We start from the raw sequence: 17,376 nt of genomic DNA, 5'->3' as shown, positions 1-17,376 counted from the left end.
AACAGGAACAGTTAGATTATAGCGCCCTCTAGTGGACATGGAGGTGTCAAGCAATACATCCCTGTGTTCACGCAATGTTACCATGGCAACCAGTTATCAACAGGCAGCTTTTGATGCCGCGTTAGCTGTATCAGCACACATTCAAACTAGGGTGGTTAAATAACTTTCTGTCAGTCAGAATGTCTGGGGCTCACGCAGAGAGCGTGATTAAAAACATTATCCGTGCGATAGTGCAGCAGTGTGCCGCGAGAGGACACGCGGTGTCGGACACTCTGGTCGCTTTCATGGTCAGTAAAGTGTTTACTCACATGCTAGTCAAGTTAGCTACCGAGAGTTAGCTTTACCAGTGACGTCAGCCAACGCCTGCTGTATGTTAATGCTTTAGTACCTTAGTACTTACTTACACATTGTAAGCAGTAAGGTGGAAGAAGTATTCAGATTCTTCACTGAAGTAAAAATACCAATACATAATCTTACTTTAGTAGTTAAAGTGCAGAAGTAACATCAGCAAAATGTAGGGAAAGTATTAATTCTGAAAAAATTGCCTCCGTGTGTGATTTACTATTATATATCCTCCTGGGAACCGAGGAAAACAAATGTGTTCCAATCTTCTTTATTTTTTATTTCCTACCTATTTAGGATTTAAAAAAACATCTTGCAATTTAGACTTTTTTTAAATTTAATTTAATTTTTAAATGTTACAGTATGTCCACTGTAGGACCATTTTAGTTTGAAAAGACAGCCAAAATGAACAGATAGACTATAGAGTGATATTAATACAATAATACATTCACCTTTATTTAAAACATAAATAAGTAATTGATCTGAACATTGCTGTTTATTTGGTCAATAAACAACTAGTTTGTTTTTGGTGAATCTTTCCAGATCTTCAAAGTCAATGTAGTCGATGTAGTGGGAAAGTACCTCATTGACTCCAGACGGCCCGGGCTGTAGGGTCATCTTGACTAGCTTTATGGATGTGATCTCCATTTGACCTGCTCATAGAAACAAAGCTTGCATTCCTGAGGCAACTCTCATTTTTCATGGCTCCACTTAAACTAAAAACAACATTAAGACATGCGTCTCACTCTGGACCCACAGAGGGCCAAGTCTTTCCTGCTCGTCCCTATCTGTCTATATATATGGGTATATATATATTGTTTATGACTATGAGATAATGTTGTCACGTCAAGTAGCATTTTACTCTTGTCAACAAACAAAGTTCTATAACAAAAAAATATTGACTTTTTTAATATATTTTAATAATTCGTACCTAACACAGTTAGTCCGCTTGTGGATTCTTTTAGAGATGCATTATGTAAAAGTTCTGAAAAGTAGCTAGTTTTTAAATTAAATGTAGTGGAGTAATAGAAAGATATTTTCAGTAAACCTAGGGGAAACTCTGAAAGTACTTAAAGTATACTAAAAAATGTACTTACGTAAAGTATTTGAGTAAATGTACTTTTCCCAACTGCCTGTCTTTAAACGCTCCTCTTTATCCTAGCCTGGCACCCATAGGTGACTCTTTACTCCAAACTGAAAAGGTTCTTTTCTTCTTCTTTGAGGTGAAAGCTGTTGTGCTAGACCCAAGGAATGGTTTCAATGTTGATCGAACACTGACCAAACAAGATGTCCAGAAACTGGAAGAGGTGAGATACTAAACTGGACTTCACTCCGACAGCCCCATTTGAGTTCGTAACATGGTTGGGAGGGTCGCTTTAAACATTACATTACATTACATTTGGCTGACGCTTTTATCCAAAGCGACTTACAATAAGTACATTCGACCAGGAAGACACAACCTTGAAGAAAACAGAATCATATAAGAACATCAGGTTTCATAGAGCCAAACATTTCAAGTGCTACTCAACTGGCTTTAGGTAAGCCAGTCCTTTATTAGTATATAAGTGCTTTGTTAATAGTTCTATCGCTCGAAGTGGAGTCGAAAGAGATGAGTTTTCAGTCTGCGCCGGAAGGTGTGTAAGCTATCTGCCGTCCTGATGTCAATGGGGAGCTCATTCCACCATCTTGGAGCCAGGATAGCAAACCCACGTGTTTTTGCTGATGGGAACTTGGGTCCCCCTCGCAGCGAGGGTGCAGCGAGTCGTTTGGCTGATGCAGAGCGAAGTGCACGCTTTAAACATGTATCCCGTTACAATGACTAGTTCCCTGTGATCTGAGTATCACAATATACTCACATAAAAGCTATCTGACCTTACGTCTCCAAGAGAAAATACATATCAATGAGAAGTGTTTTGACTAGTGTTATGTAAGACAAGAGAACAATGTGAACAAGTGAAGTGTTTACCAGCCGTGTCCACACTGCCAGCTAGAACATGATGCTGTTCACAGGAAGCAACCGTTTCAACATACTTTCATGTGTTTCTAATATTCATCTGCAATATATCCTGCAGCTGTGTCTGGGTAAACTGATGGAAGAGTGCAGCCCGTCCCTAGACACAATCAAAATGCAAGTGCACTTCGACATGAATTACACCTCCCGGCGTAAGTGTTACCCACAACATTACAAACTAATGCCATCTTTGTCATTATGAATTGAGTTTCTGGTGCATGGGTTGATCCTTTTAATAAGTAATGATAATGATCAATTCATTTTTGGGATCATTTGTTTGATTAAACAACGATGTTCACGTCTGTATCTGAAATGAGGGAGAAATGCCCGACCAACTTTACAACTCCCAATGAAAACAGCAAACAGAGATCCTATCTATCTTTAATAAATGACTTAAACAATACATTTATTATCAAAATGGTTGCTGCTGATAGATTTTCGGTTAATTCTACCACTCGTTTGTAAGCGTGAAGAGCATTATATATGTGTCACTTCTGTATGCAGGTTGGTTGAACCATGCTGAAATCAAACCAAATCACCCTGATGTAAATCCTGCTGCCTCACTTTATACCTAAGCATATTTCCTTTGAAGTGATGCACTCTGTAAAGAACTGTCTTAATGTTAAAACCAAATGTTTTTATTTAAAATCGGTCAAGACTTTTATATTTTGAACAGGTATTACAAGCACATAGCTTAAACATGATCATTCAATTCAGTGTATTGTTCCAGGTACAGCTCAGATGGTATTTATGCTTAGGTTGCAGACACTGAATGTTTGATAGACGCCTTTATTTGGTCATGTTTGGTTGATAGAAATGCTCTTTGTACTTGTCTTCATCAATAAGCTGTGGACAGGCTTCTGACTGTAGAAAGATCTGCCTAAGGGGAGCATACGTATAACACATGGTTTCTTCCCCGAATGGCTTTAGCTTGGAGATAATTGGATTTCTTTATTCTTAACTCTTTAAGATGAACCTCAGGACTAAGCAGGTACTTGTGTTTGTGCAGGAGAGTTTCTAGAGGAGATCCACCGGGTGCTGGAGTCCAGGCTGAGCTCAGTGAGCAGAGAGATCACTGACAGCAGAGTGAAAACACGAGAGGAATTTGACGCCTTGTATTGTAAAATCATCACGTACATCCAGCTGCGCTCCGCTATGGGCTCACCTACAGATGACACCGCCCTGAAAGAGGCTACAGGTTTCACTTCCGAAGTCTTTTCAGTTTCTGGGGAACTGCAGTTAAAGTGCGGTGACAGCATAACACCTTGCTGGAATGCAGGCTGAAGGCCGGTGCCACTTAAAAAGAAATTAACAAACGATGTTGCAGTCAATTAACCAGAGGAGAGAGAAGTACTCAGATCTTGTACTTGAGTAAAAGTAGAAGTACCAGAGTGTAGGAATACTTTGTTACGAGTAAAGGTCCTGCATTCAAAAAGTTACTCAAATAATAGTCAAGAAGTATTAGTATCAAAATATACTTAAAGTACCAAAAGTAAAGAACTCATGCAGAATAATATGTTCTGATTATAATTATTGATGCATTTAAGTGTTATCAAAGCTGGTAAAGGTGCAGCTGGTTTTAATGACTTTGATTTGTTGTGATCAAAAGGCAGAAACACAGAACAACATGGTACAACACACAAACATACTGTACCATGTGAAAGAACATACAGCTCCCTTACAAAACAAACAGAAACATAATTAGACAAAAGATAAATAAAAAAACCACCAATAGGCAATGAGTAGCATTAGAGTAGTATTAGTAGACATAGGAATCACAGCCGACTTTTCAAAGCCGCCGCCCTGCAACCCACACACTCAGATCATCCTCTCTCACCCCATTGATACGAGCTGTTATCAGTACGCACTTTGAGTTGCTCTCAGCTTTATAATCAAGCGTTGCCTTGTAAACAAGAAATGGTATGCTCGTTTTTAAATGTTGAACATTTTACAAAAGGTGACTTGCCAGCTTTTCAGGCTGATTTGAGTGTATCCTGACTCTGAGTGTTGTGTTCCAGCCGCCCTGCAGAGCGTCTTCCCTCAGACTGAGCTGGGAGCCTTCATGGTCCTCCTGAAGAGAGACAAGGAGCAGCAGCTCAGAGAGCTCACCATGATCGTCACAGGGATCAGACTGTTCAACAAAGCCAGCAAGAAGGGAGGCGAGGAGACTGACCTCCAGGAACTGAGTATAGTACACCATGCTACACACAAATTACACAAAATACCTGTTATCACCGACAATGCTATTCAGGGGGGGGGGGGGGGGAAACTGTGGCATGCGAAACTGTGGCATGCTTAATTGCGCCGCATTTGCGCATTAGATGAGCCTCCCTCCACAAGATGAGCCTCCCTCCACAAGATGAGCCTCCCTCCACAAGATGAGGCCCCCCCCGCGAGGTGAGGCCCCCCCCGCGAGGTGAGGCCCCCCCGCGAGGTGAGGCCCCCCCCGCGAGGTGAGGCCCCCCCCGCGAGGTGAGGCCCCCCCGCGAGGTGAGGCCCCCCCCGCGAGGTGAGGCCCCCTCCGCGGGGTGAGGCCCCCTCCTCGGGGTGAGGCCCCCTCCGCGAGGTGAGGCCCCCTCCTCGGGGTGAGGCCCCCTCCGCGAGGTGAGGCCCCCTCCTCGGGGTGAGGCCCCCTCCGCGAGGTGAGGCCCCCTCCGCGAGGTGAGGCCCCTCCGCGAGGTGAGGCCCCTCCGCGAGGTAAGGCCCCACGCAAGTATCTTGCCCAAGGACTCTTCAAAGTCAACTTAATTATCAATAATTAAACAGGATGACCGAAATGCCTCTTCTCAGCGTCCCAAAGATTAAAATATATAAAAAATATATCCATATATGTATATATACACCAAAAAAATGTAAATGCACATTGATTAATACATAAAAATAGCAATCTGGTATATTAAAACAGATGAGTATATGACAGTGTATGACTATATATAAAAAGCAGTACAAATATATATACAAGTAGTCACTTTGACATGTTGAAGGAGGAAGTTCAAATCTGAGCCCCAAGTGTTGATTGAAAAGAACTTACGAAATGAACATATCTAAGTGAATCAGAAAGGTCCATACCTCATCATTTAGTTGTCTATGATTTTTGGAATCCAGACCATAGAAGTGTTATGTTTCATCAAGAAAAAGTCAGCTTTTTATTTTGTGTCATCAGTCTAGGTTATTTTCTCTGCTATGTCAATACTGCGTTTGGTAATTATAGTACCTCCTTTTCTTTCTCTCCTCAGTGCCTTCCATTCTTAATGAAGCTCTTCCAGTCACCAGTAAGAGCATAGAAAAGGAGCTGAGTGTGTCACAGACTCTGGCGTGGAGATACACCTCCGTGCTGGAGAAGCAGTCTGACAGTCAGCCTGCAGAATGTGACCCCCCCGCCGTCCTGCTCAAACAGGCTCTCTACAACGTCCGGCAGCATGAAGTCTTTCTCAAAATGTTACTGGTAAGAAAAAAAAAAAAAAACGCTTTGTATCAATGTGGCATTTAAATTTATCGAGCTTACATTCATTACAATTATTCTGTCAATGAATATGATGAACAGCCATTTTGTGCAGCTTATTAAGTAAAATAAGTCGTTTTTGACATCTCGGAGTAGCATGTATAGTAAACAAATCAATTGTTTCCCTTTGCCAACAGGCTGATGCATGTTTATGTGCCAAGCATGTAGAAATGCTGCAGACTGCACTCTCATCACAAATGAAGCTGCTGAAAGAAACCATACAGGCAAAGACAGCTGTACCCACTGCAAACGTTTTTGTAAGTGTCTTGGTCTTGAAACTTAAAGGGATAGTGGAAATGGAACCTCAAATAGTTTCGTTTTAACTTATATACAAGCATAATTACGTACCAAAACAATCACACCTGATTAAAACAATATAATAATTGCCTTACGCATGTTAGAAGCACTTTATTGCAGCTTCCCCGAAGTTTTTTAGAAACGAAATGTTCGACTCAGCCAAACCGGAAGTGACGAAAACTCAGGAAGACGATACGATAACAAACCATGGCGTCTATGCAGAATGAACGTGGAAGGGCAAATATACCAGACAAAGAAGAAGGATTGTACGAGGTATCCAGTGATGATAGCGAGTCAGAAACATCCTCTCGGCTTTCCTACGAAAATGTCGTTTTAGGAACTGAATCTGAATCCGGTTCAGTAAGCGACGATGGTGACAATATTGAGCCAGACGATGGACCATTACGTCCTTATTTGTTCGAGCCCGAGCCCGAGGTGATGGTTCACGGCATGGGCAATGGCGAGGATGACCAGGACCAGGCGCCAGATGATGCACCCCTACGCACAAATAATCTTGACTGGTAGGTCCCTAAGCATAGCTCACGCATCTTAAGATCACCTGTAGCCTTTACAAATATTAATCATTGTTAACCAGTTAAGCCCGAAGGTCCCCCCAGTGGACCCCTCCCACAGTTGTTTTTCTCTCACATGTCTCAGGGCTTCTTAACATTTATGAAACTATTAATGTTTCATACCCTTTTAAAGGTAAGAAACTCCGCTAACTGACAATAAGAACAATTGTTAGCTAGAAAAAACACAAGAGTAATACCAAGCCTTTGAATTAGCATTGAGCGAAACAATGCTAACTAATGCTAACGCTTTTTTACACACAACACACGGTAGAAATGCCCTTATTACTATCTTAACTGCACAAACAAGATATACGATTTAAAGCTGAGACTCCACAGATGTAATGTCATCACTGTAAGACCTCGAATTCCTGGAGCTATCAGCCAGAAAAGAGAAAGTAAACAACATCCGGTTCCAAAAATATTACAATAATTACGTCTTACCTTTTTTGATTTGTGATCAAAAGTTGTGTTCAACGGAATAAAAACGCATCTCAAGGTTAATCCAATGTCGTTGTGTCACGTAGAATTGTTTACTGATAATCAATCATCATATTTATGGCAATATACTCGGTATAAAGTATTGCCGTCTTACAGTCTTATAGTATTACCTATAGTGAAAATTTCTGAACAAATTTCACCCACTGACGACGAATGGCTGGGTTTCTTGGAAAGGCATGAGTCGATACGCCATTCTCTGCATTTGCTGTCGCACTACAGCCATACAAAACACATCTATTCACCATAATAAAGGTCGGCTAATCACATGCAAATGCTATTGAATGTCCGCCATTGTTTGTGCCCGTCTTCCTCTGCTCTCGTCATCACCCGAAGATTCCCGACGATTCCCGAAGTATTTCGTTTCATTGAGAGGGCGCAGTAAAATTGAAAATAAAATGAAATTAGGCGCATGAAATTAAAAAAAATTGTTTATTATGCTTATTTTTAATACAAATACATAAGTGAAACCCAAAATTCGCGGATTTCCACTATCCCTTTAACACTATTAAAATAACTTAAAATGGAGACATGTTCATAAAATGTATGGACATGTCTCCATACATTAATGTTCAGAAAGCTCTTTATTTGTCTCACACTGCCTGTGCTGCAGCACCTCTTTTCACCCTCTGTCTGAAACCAGAGCCCAGTCTGCTCTGATTGGTTAGCTGGCCGGCTCTGTTGTGATTGGTTAACCGCTTAGAAATGTCCCGCCCCTTAACATATCACGTACAATGTGTTGAAGCACCAGCCAATAGAAGCGCTACTGTTGCATAGGGATGTCACTCTGTTACAGAAGTAAACAAAGGAGCCAAATAGAGCTGTTTCAGGCAGGGAGGGGGGGGGGGGTTAGCCTTTGCAGACCATTTACATGCAATAGAACACACTACAGGAGAGGGAAACCCCCAGAAGCACAATAGGGCCTCTAACTTATTTTGTTTTAGCAGAGAGTTGGTATTATGTTTTATATTGTTTATTCTGTAGATATTTGATCATATTTTGAACCCACGCCTTGTTAACATTCTGCTGTAACAAACCCATTTCCCACTTTTGGATCAATAAAGTATATCTAATGTAATTGTCTGTCACGTCTTGTTATGTCTTACCCATTTCTGTCCTTGCTCATGTCTTCCAGCCGCGCTTTAAGTCCCTGTCAGAGCTGTGGTCTGCACTGCAGGATGAGGCTCAGCTGCTGAACATCCTCAGGAGCATCCTGCTCAGCCTGCAGCCCTTCACTGCCTCTCAGGCCAAGATCTTCTCTGAGGCATGTGTGGACGGCCTGCTGGAGGCGGCAGAGGTGAAGACAGACCAACAGAGAATGGCTGAGTCGGCAGGTAAATAACAGTTGCAGTATACCTGCCTCTAAGGCTCTGGTTCCCAAACTATGGTTCCTGCTCCCACTAGATGCCCCTAAAACATTGACAGGTTGTTGTGAGGCCTTTTGGATGAGAAGAATTGTAATATCTCATTCATTTGTGTGAAGAAAACTGAATGAAATTGTTATTAGGATAAGTATTTAACATTTAAACTGAAGATGAAGATCTGAACACACTGTAAACACTTAATTTGTCATAACAAAGTATATTAAGAATGTATGATACATGATGATGAACAAGGAACATAACGCAGACAGAGAATTGTAATAGTACATCCTAAAAAAGAACAGGACATCTTGTCTATGATGCAGTGTGATGCAAACAGGAAATAATGTGCTCAAAGTGTGTCCAAATCACTAGATTTACACAGGTTCCTTCAGTTATGTATTACTTGGAATATATCAGTTGTTCTGTTCTGATAATATTATGCATTTATTATAATATGAAATATGTATGAAATATTCTTACAAACCTGAGAGACAAACATCTCTGAACCATGTTTAAGTTAGTGCTGATCTTAAATGCATTTGTTTTCCTTGTTATTTTACTTTGTTGTTGTTATATCTTGTTTTAACAATTACTTTTAATTATATGATCCTTATGTGAACTCTTATCTGTACTGTCCTGTATTTCACTCTTACTCTCTTGCTGCTTTAACTACTGAATTTCCCTACGGGCATCAATAAAGGTCCCTCTTATCTTGTCTTATCTTATCTTGTCTTATCTTGTCTTGTCTTATCTTGTCTTGTCTTATCTTATCTTGTCTTGTCTTATCTTATCTTGTCTTGTCTTGTCTTATCTTGTCTTATCTTGTCTTATCTTGTCTTGTCTTATCTTGTCTTATCTTGTCTTATCTTATCTTATCTTGTCTTATCTTGTCTTATCTTGTCTTATCTTATCTTGTCTTGTCTTATCTTATCTTGTCTTATCTTGTCTTGTCTTGTCTTGTCTTATCTTGTCTTGTCTTGTCTTATCTTGTCTTGTCTTGTCTTGTCTTGTCTTATCTTATCTTGTCTTATCTTGTCTTGTCTTATCTTATCTTGTCTTGTCTTGTCTTGTCTTATCTTATCTTATCTTGTCTTGTCTTGTCTTGTCTTATCTTATCTTATCTTGTCTTGTCTTATCTTGTCTTATCTTGTCTTGTCTTATCTTGTCTTGTCTTGTCTTGTCTTGTCTTGTCTTGTCTTGTCTTGTCTTGTCTTGTCTTGTCTTGTCTTGTCTTGTCTTGTCTTGTCTTGTCTTGTGTATTCCAGATGAGCGTATAGTCCCAGCTGAGATGAACACACAGGAGTGGCTCCTGCCTGAAACCACAACCAGCTTTGATGAGCTGCCGCTGCAGTATAACGGAGTCTGTGGCTACTCACTAGTGACCAGAGACGGGTTGCTACTCCCAGGTACTCTTCTCATGATACACCAGTGTGTAAGGAATATATGGATGTTGTCCAGTCTCTCCACGGCATTCATTGTGTTGCATTAGCTTTAACTCAAGATGTGATTTTAGACGCAAAAGAAAAATTCTAACTCTGCCTACTTTCACACTTTCACACATCTGGCCAATGTTTGCATGAAGTGGGCGATTGTTAAAATGTCTGTTTTTGTCATGTTCCTAGTTTTTTTGGTTGTTCTTTTTGTTTAACTTTGCCTGCCCCTGCAGTTTTTGTGTTTTTTAACAGCTTTTTATCTTAAAGGTCCCATGTTATGCTTTTCCGGTTATTACCCGTCCCCTTGTGTGTTATGTAGCTTTTTCTGCATGTAAACGGTCTGCAGAGTCACTAACCCTCAAAGTACACCCTGTAGCGGGTAAAACTCTAACACAGAGAAGACCTGTCTATGCTGCCCCAGAACGCCTCGTTGGACATTTCTCTTTTTCTTCCCGGGTATGCCCATTGGTCCATTTGGGTAGCTCCAACAAGCCGTGTAGGACAGAGAGTGAATACACATACTATACAGAGATGCTGTATGAGAAACCAATGTGAGTTTGGAACATTGAACAATGTACATCTATTCTAGTAGACCTCAACAATGGAAATATGATCAGTAGAAATGGCCATGACATGGGACCTTTAATAAAGCTTGCCTTATGTTTATATTCATTTAGCTGCCTCGGCCTCCTCTGTTTTTATGCACCAGTTAAGAATATCGCCTGAAAGATCCTCTGAGATCGCCTGCTCCAAATCCTCTTCCCAAAGAGCCTTCACAGAGTTTAGAGAGGTTGAAGATAGGGTTTGGATTTGATTCTAAATATATGCGATCATGCCTTTCATAAGGGGGAACCTACCTGAGTGAGAAAACATCAAGAGGCGTGTCGAACTGAAGCCTTATTTTTGAAGGGTTACTTTATGATAAGCACCGTTTATGTAACTGTCTGTTCTTGAAGCCTATGTCTCATCATTGACTCCTCTGTTGCAGGCTACCCACACATCGGAGTCTTTCATCACGAGGAGAAGCTCTATGTGTTCAGCTCCAAAGAAGCAGCATTAACATTTGCCTCCAGTCCGGGGGACTTCATTGCAGAGGTAGCAGAGAAAGCCAAGCTCTCCCCTGAACTCATCCAGCTCCTCCAACTCCACCGACAGTTCTCCTGCGTCAGTCCTTACTCAGAGGTCAGCAGCCTTCAAGTACTCTCAATGCACACATTCATTTATTCTTTCTGTGTATGTACAAAGGTGACATATTGCCAAGTATATTTGTCTCATTTCTAGTCAGAATATGTCTGCACCTGATAATAATGTAAGAATGAACATTGCAGTGAGATATAGGGTCTTGTTTTAGATGTCAAAAGGTTTTTAAGCTGCTGTGGTATTTGTAAAAGATGGATCATCTTGTTTCAAAAATAAATCTTACTTGATTTAAAAAAGCACATGTTTATTGTAAATCCACCAACTAACATCATATGACAGAACACTTCTGAGCATTTCTGGCTAATTTTGTAACGACATTTCCTGATTTTGGTCAAATATAGTTCAAAATAAGTTTCCCCAGGTAATTACAAGATCTGATTTATATAAATATTAGGGCTGTCAAGTTAACGCATTTTTTTTTTAACGCCACTAATTATTTTAGCGTGCGATTAACGCATGTGTAGGCTATTTGTCCTCGGCCCTTCCCGATCTGAATCGCTTCGTGAAGCAGTCACGTGGTATCGACAGGCAGCGAGGCTTCGTTTGTCATCGATGACGTCACTGGCCCAAAACGATACAAGCCTCGATACATGCTTCACAAAAAGCTTCGGGGATTACTCGACACACGCTCCGAAGCCTCCGTGCAATACGTAACATCACTAGCTACTAGCTAGGTAGCTAACTTGATCCAGCCACTCCTGGTCCTTTCATCAGACGGGAAGCGAAAGAACGAGCAAGACCCATTGCTGGTATGATAACAACCTGGTACTAAGCACACAGGCATCTTGTTAAAGTTATCTTATCTTAGCTATCTCTTATATTTAGCGGAGTAAAACAATTGTGACATCACTTACGCGACTCTGGGATTTGTAGTCTTTCTAGTTGCGTATTTTTCATAGTCTTATATTTCAACAGTTTTACGACAAAATGTGACTTTTTTGACATGGAAATGATTTTTTAAGATTGACAAACATCATATGTGTAATTCGTGGCACAATTCAAATGGGATCGAAAGATACGTTTTCTCTCTCCATTGAATTCAATACATTTTCCGAAATAAGGTCCCATGGACCGGAAGTAGATGGGCGTGACTTCGCCACTCTATGATAATAAACAAACATTTGCATAAAGCATATTTGTCCACTCATTTGTTGATAAGAGTATTAAAAACGTGAAAAATATTCCTCTAAGGAACATTTAGAACAGATAAAAAATGTGCGATTAACTATGGACATCATGCGATTAATCGCGATTAAATATTTTAATCGACTGACAGCCCTAATAAATATCCAATCTTATTTCAAGAAGTCTTACCAAGCTAATTGTCACTTGTTCTATTGGCAGAATTGTTTTACTTATTACAAGAGAAAAAACATGTTTTCATAATTTCTTTACTTCATGAAAACATGTTGCAGTCACTTTTTCCACTATCTGATTATATTGTGTTGCTGTGATTTTGTAGTTGCAGCCAGGAGAGAGTTTATTGGTGAAGCCCATCACTAAGTGTGAGAGCGGCACACAGACAGACATCCACCCATTGGAGACAAACATCGACAAGTCATACGAGTGGAATGAGTGGGAGCTGAGAAGAAAAGCTATCAAACTGGTGAGACAGAATACAATACGAATGAATCAGGGAATGGGAATGTGACGTTTTCAGGTCGGCCATCTTTGGAGGATATCAGTGAAGGCAACTTATTGACTTTATCTGTACAGCGAGCAATGTCCCATAACTGTTCAACTTTAAACCTTGTAGACATGGTCAGAAGGCACTCTGTGACAGCTAATCCCAAGACAAGCAAACAAAAAAAGGACCAAGGGCTTAAACTTTATTATATTCCAACATGCAAAGGTAATGAGAAAGACGTAGCCGACATCAGCAAGAGACGGAGAACGTGAGGGTGGTAGAAATCTACTGACTGTTACTGCAAGTGTTGAAAAGAATTGCTGAACTACAGTAACACAAACCACTACACACGGAAATCATTTCTAACATGAAATCTAGCAGAATATATCAATATTCCGAGACTATTTATGCATAAACCAATGTTTTTTTAGCATTCAGTTAGCATAACATTAGCTTCTCACCTTTGTCTGGATGAAGGTCTAGTTGTCTTTGAAGGTCCTGTACCCCCCAGTTTGTTTATTAGACATGGGTCTTCAAACATTGAAAACATTTTGAATTGGTGTAGGGGCTAACTCCAAACGGCAGGAAGGTGCAAACATCAGTAGCAGTGATCGGTCCGTTCTTATCTTAATTCATAAACACTTTAATTTAGTAAAATAAAGCTTCTCTGACTCAGTCTCAAGATTCTATTTTAAGCATTTATCTTTTGTGCGGACTTTATTCATTTCAGATGCAAAACTGTTGAAAGATGACTGATAAGAGCTGATAGATATTGACGCCTCATGTTGTTGCTATAACCGCTATCCTCCAAAGATGGCAGCGCCGCCCTATTGGACACAATGGTTAAGAAAAATAAACATATTCACAATACTTAAGAATCAAGCTATATTATATGCAAAATAAATGTGGCCATTTCATTTTGTAACATTATCCCAGGCCGATCTGCGGACCAAAGAGACACGGTCGATGCAGACTGATCTGAGCCACATGAGGCGGGAAACCGCCACGCAGACCTGGCCGCCCAAAGACGCTGCCACTCAGAGCAAGAGAGACGGGGACAGCAGCGTGCCCAGACCTCAGGTGTACCTGGCCGGCCTGAGGGGACAGAGAGACGCACACGTGGTCCAAACAAACCTGACCCGGCCCGTGGACCAATAAACAGGGATCTGAAACGTCAAAATAAAAGTTAGTGTAAGCATGTTTTTGTTTTTATTCATTCTGCTTTTGATGAGGACTGGAGGACTTTATAAAATACAAAAGCATAGCCAGGTGGTTTAAGTTTTCCTATTTCTTTAGTTTTATGCAGTATATATGTAGCGAGGGATTTCAGAGCGTTTCAAAATAGAATGTTTTAAATGCATGCACATTCGCAGGCTAGTAGTCTGTGTAGGCTGGAACATAAGACAAGTACTAAAACTGAAGTCTACCATTCCTTTATTCGTCTGAAAGTATGACAAGACTGTGTTTTTGCACCAGTGTTTTCATGTTTGTTTCATCCCCTTACTTTGGTCTAAATTTACTCTTACATTAAAACAAAAAACATGAATGTTCGGCAAATATGTATTAACACCCTTCTACGCTGTAAACAATGTCTCAGAATACTGGTTTACATGAATAACTGCAGTGAATATACAAATAATACACACTCATAATGCTTCCAAAATGATAATGTTGTTGATTTGATGGTGTGCATTCTCTGATGGATGAACATAATCTAGGCTTACCCATTCATTTCATATGGAGGTCATTTATGAGCGGGAACAAAGTTGAATAAAGCACTCAGAATTCAATGAAAGTGGTGATCAGCAATATTACATGTTCCAGCGCCTACTGTGGAGGATATCATAAGACGTTGAAGCATCATGTAAAACACAATATTTATGATTGATGAAAGTAGTAAATTGGTAACAAATTGGCCCTAACACGACAGGAGGGTTAACAGAATGCTTAACCAAGGAAGAAAAAATAACACAGAGCTCATTATAAGTTATGAATACACTCTTCATTTATCTGTACCACTCTTTAAAGGGCTTTGCAAATCAAATAGGTATTGAAGGGCCTTAGTGTGTCCTTCAGCTTGAATATGGGTTATTGTTCCAGTGGCCTTCATATTCTACAAGGCCTGAAATAATTCCAGTATACAGTTTTAATTGAAGCTCGATGGTGTTTAAAATGTGACGGGTTATCTCTTATCTCACTATAAAAACAATAAGATCCAAGCTGTTATAAAGCAGAAATATGCATTAAGAGGACACTTAAGACACTGAAATGCAGCCACTGAGAAGGATATGGTTAATGCTGATTTGATACAGTTACAGTGACGGTCTCTTCTAGGGCTGTGCAATTAATCGTATTTTAATCGCGATTACGATTATGGCTTGTGACGATTATGAAAACAGCATAATTGACCAAATACGATTATTTTGCTGGGTGTGCTTTCGCCCCTCCCTAAAAGCCCACTCGGCCACAGTGACATGTGTTCAGCGCGAGCGAAGATGTCAGAACAAGAGCAGCAACTCGTTAAAAATAATGGTCGCGGGGAGATTCCCAGTCGATCGCGAGATGTGTCTAAAAATAGAACAACAATATTCTGTTTTATCGTTAATGTCCTGTAATATAATCTTCCCGTGCCAGAATAATGCACTTGAACGCATCAAAGCTTTGTGATTGGCCGGCGTGGCTGGTGGGCAGTGGGCAGTGCAGTGACAGTACGCACACACACAAGACCGCAATTATGGCAGAAGCAAAAAAGCCCAAAATATATAATTTTCACTCCGAGTGGGAGGATGATTATTTTTGTATCTATTCCAATTCAAAGTGCATCTGTCTCATCTGCAATGCGAGCGTGGCTTTATCGAAGAAGGGTAATTTAGGAGCGGCATTTCAAAACAGTGCACAAACGCTGCGAGACGGAATTCCCTCCTGATTCTGCCCTACGCTCCAAAAGGGGAGGGGCCTGAAAGGACAGCTAAATGCACAGCAGTCCATTTTCACCAGGCCCAACAACAAGAGCAAGGCTGCTACCAGAGCATCTTATCGTGTCATACACATTCTTGCGAAACACATGAAGTCTTTCAAAGACGGCGAAGTTGTGAAATAAGCTTTCCTGGAGGCTGCGACGCGCTTTTTGGGGACAGTAAAAATAACAGTAGCATTTCAACAGGTTTTTGATATAATAAAAACTCAAGTTAGATACCGTTATTAATCAGCTGTAAGTTTTAGTTTGTTTGAACTTATTCATTATAATTATTGTACAAAATGGTATAAGAATGCAAACTTAAATTGATTATAGTCTATTATCAATTCAGGTTAAGAAGCTAGTGTTGCTTGCATCCTATTTTAAAAAAGGCATTTATTTTATACTCTAATAAAATGCAACAAAAAAAGGGTTTGATTCTATTAATGTTGTCTTTTTTATTGCACGTTGGCAGCAGATTCCTGTGTAGCTTCAGATCTGAGTTGTTTTATTAGTAAGCCTAATTTATACTTTTGTAGCAACACTATTTTTATATAATGGCAAAGAAAGGGTTCAGAGTATTTTCTTTTCTTCCTGTGTCATATGTGGCAGCACTGCCACAAGTTCCTCTTCAGAGAGGGTCTTCAGTACAGGTGGCAATATCGTCACCTGCCTGCGCTCATCTCTGAAACCAGACCATGTAAACAGGCTGGTGTTTCTTGCAAATCTTTAAGAGATGACATGAGCAGCCCTACCAGCATTTGTCATGGTGGCCTATTTTTTTTATTTGGTCTTAAATTGTAGTTCAACATTTATTTCCTGTTACTTTTGGACCATGACGGTTGGCCAGCCTTCAACGTTTAACTGAGTGGAATATGTTGAATATGTTTGACCAAAATGTTGGCTATATGTTAAGGAGTTTTCAGTAGGTTGTGACAGTGCACTGCATCATATTTGATTTAATTTATTTTGGTCTAATTTATTTTTATTTATCATATTAATATATATTTAGTATGGTTTTGGAAGTGCGCTCCAACATATTTGTTGATCTTGTTTATTGGTAAAATATTATTTGTTTTAAAGTTCAATAAATGGTCAATGAATAATCGTCAAAATAATCGTGATATCAATTATTGACCCAAATAATCGTGATTATGATTTTTGCCATAATCGCACAGCCCTACTGCCTGCTTTGTGTGTCATGGTCACATCACTAATCCTTTTCAGCAAATTTGGGTTGTTTTCATTGTTTACAATAAAGAAGCTTTTACTAAGCTCTCTGTTTTGTCCATCCCGGTTTGGCTTTGTCTGACAGATGTCTCAGCAAACATTACATTCGATACAAGCGCTATCAAATCTCTGGATGATGGCTTCTCTCTCCTGCAGCCAGTCTGTTTTACAACTGATATTTCAAAATCCTTCTTTACTTTTTTATTTGAAGACTTGTTTTTGGGGCCACCTTCATTATAGAGACAGATTTGAAAAGGTGCCAGAAACCTTTGGAAGAATCTAGAAAAACCACTGCCCTCCTTTAAGGGTTATTTTCCATTAGGTTGATTTTGTATTTGATTGTTTTC

General features: G+C 40.0%; 1 protein-coding gene across 2 annotated transcripts in view; it reads left to right on the top strand.

The window, feature by feature from the left end:
• The first annotated feature begins 108 nt into the window (after positions 1–108).
• Positions 109–17,376, top strand: part of cfap206 (cilia and flagella associated protein 206) — a 29,192-nt gene continuing 11,924 nt past the window's right edge. The window contains exons 1-12 of one of the 2 annotated variants that reach the window (XM_034204558.1): positions 180–287; positions 1,566–1,649; positions 2,415–2,505; positions 3,363–3,551; positions 4,372–4,539; positions 5,590–5,798; positions 5,993–6,112; positions 8,355–8,553; positions 9,849–9,989; positions 11,005–11,198; positions 12,679–12,822; positions 13,780–14,028. In XM_034204558.1, the coding sequence (XP_034060449.1) occupies positions 180–287; positions 1,566–1,649; positions 2,415–2,505; positions 3,363–3,551; positions 4,372–4,539; positions 5,590–5,798; positions 5,993–6,112; positions 8,355–8,553; positions 9,849–9,989; positions 11,005–11,198; positions 12,679–12,822; positions 13,780–14,001 (1,869 nt within the window). In that variant the 3' untranslated portion in view covers positions 14,002–14,028. Of the gene's footprint in view, positions 288–1,565; positions 1,650–2,414; positions 2,506–3,362; positions 3,552–4,371; positions 4,540–5,589; positions 5,799–5,992; positions 6,113–8,354; positions 8,554–9,848; positions 9,990–11,004; positions 11,199–12,678; positions 12,823–13,779; positions 15,176–17,376 lie in introns of those variants that run through there. The other variant, XM_034204559.1, reaches the window with a different exon arrangement.

The sequence above is a fragment of the Gymnodraco acuticeps genome, unplaced genomic scaffold (assembly GCF_902827175.1).
Source record: "Gymnodraco acuticeps unplaced genomic scaffold, fGymAcu1.1, whole genome shotgun sequence".
Classification (NCBI taxonomy): domain Eukaryota; kingdom Metazoa; phylum Chordata; class Actinopteri; order Perciformes; family Bathydraconidae; genus Gymnodraco; species Gymnodraco acuticeps.
Note: the sequence above shows the minus strand (reverse complement) of the source record. Positions and strands in the feature narration are given on the sequence as shown.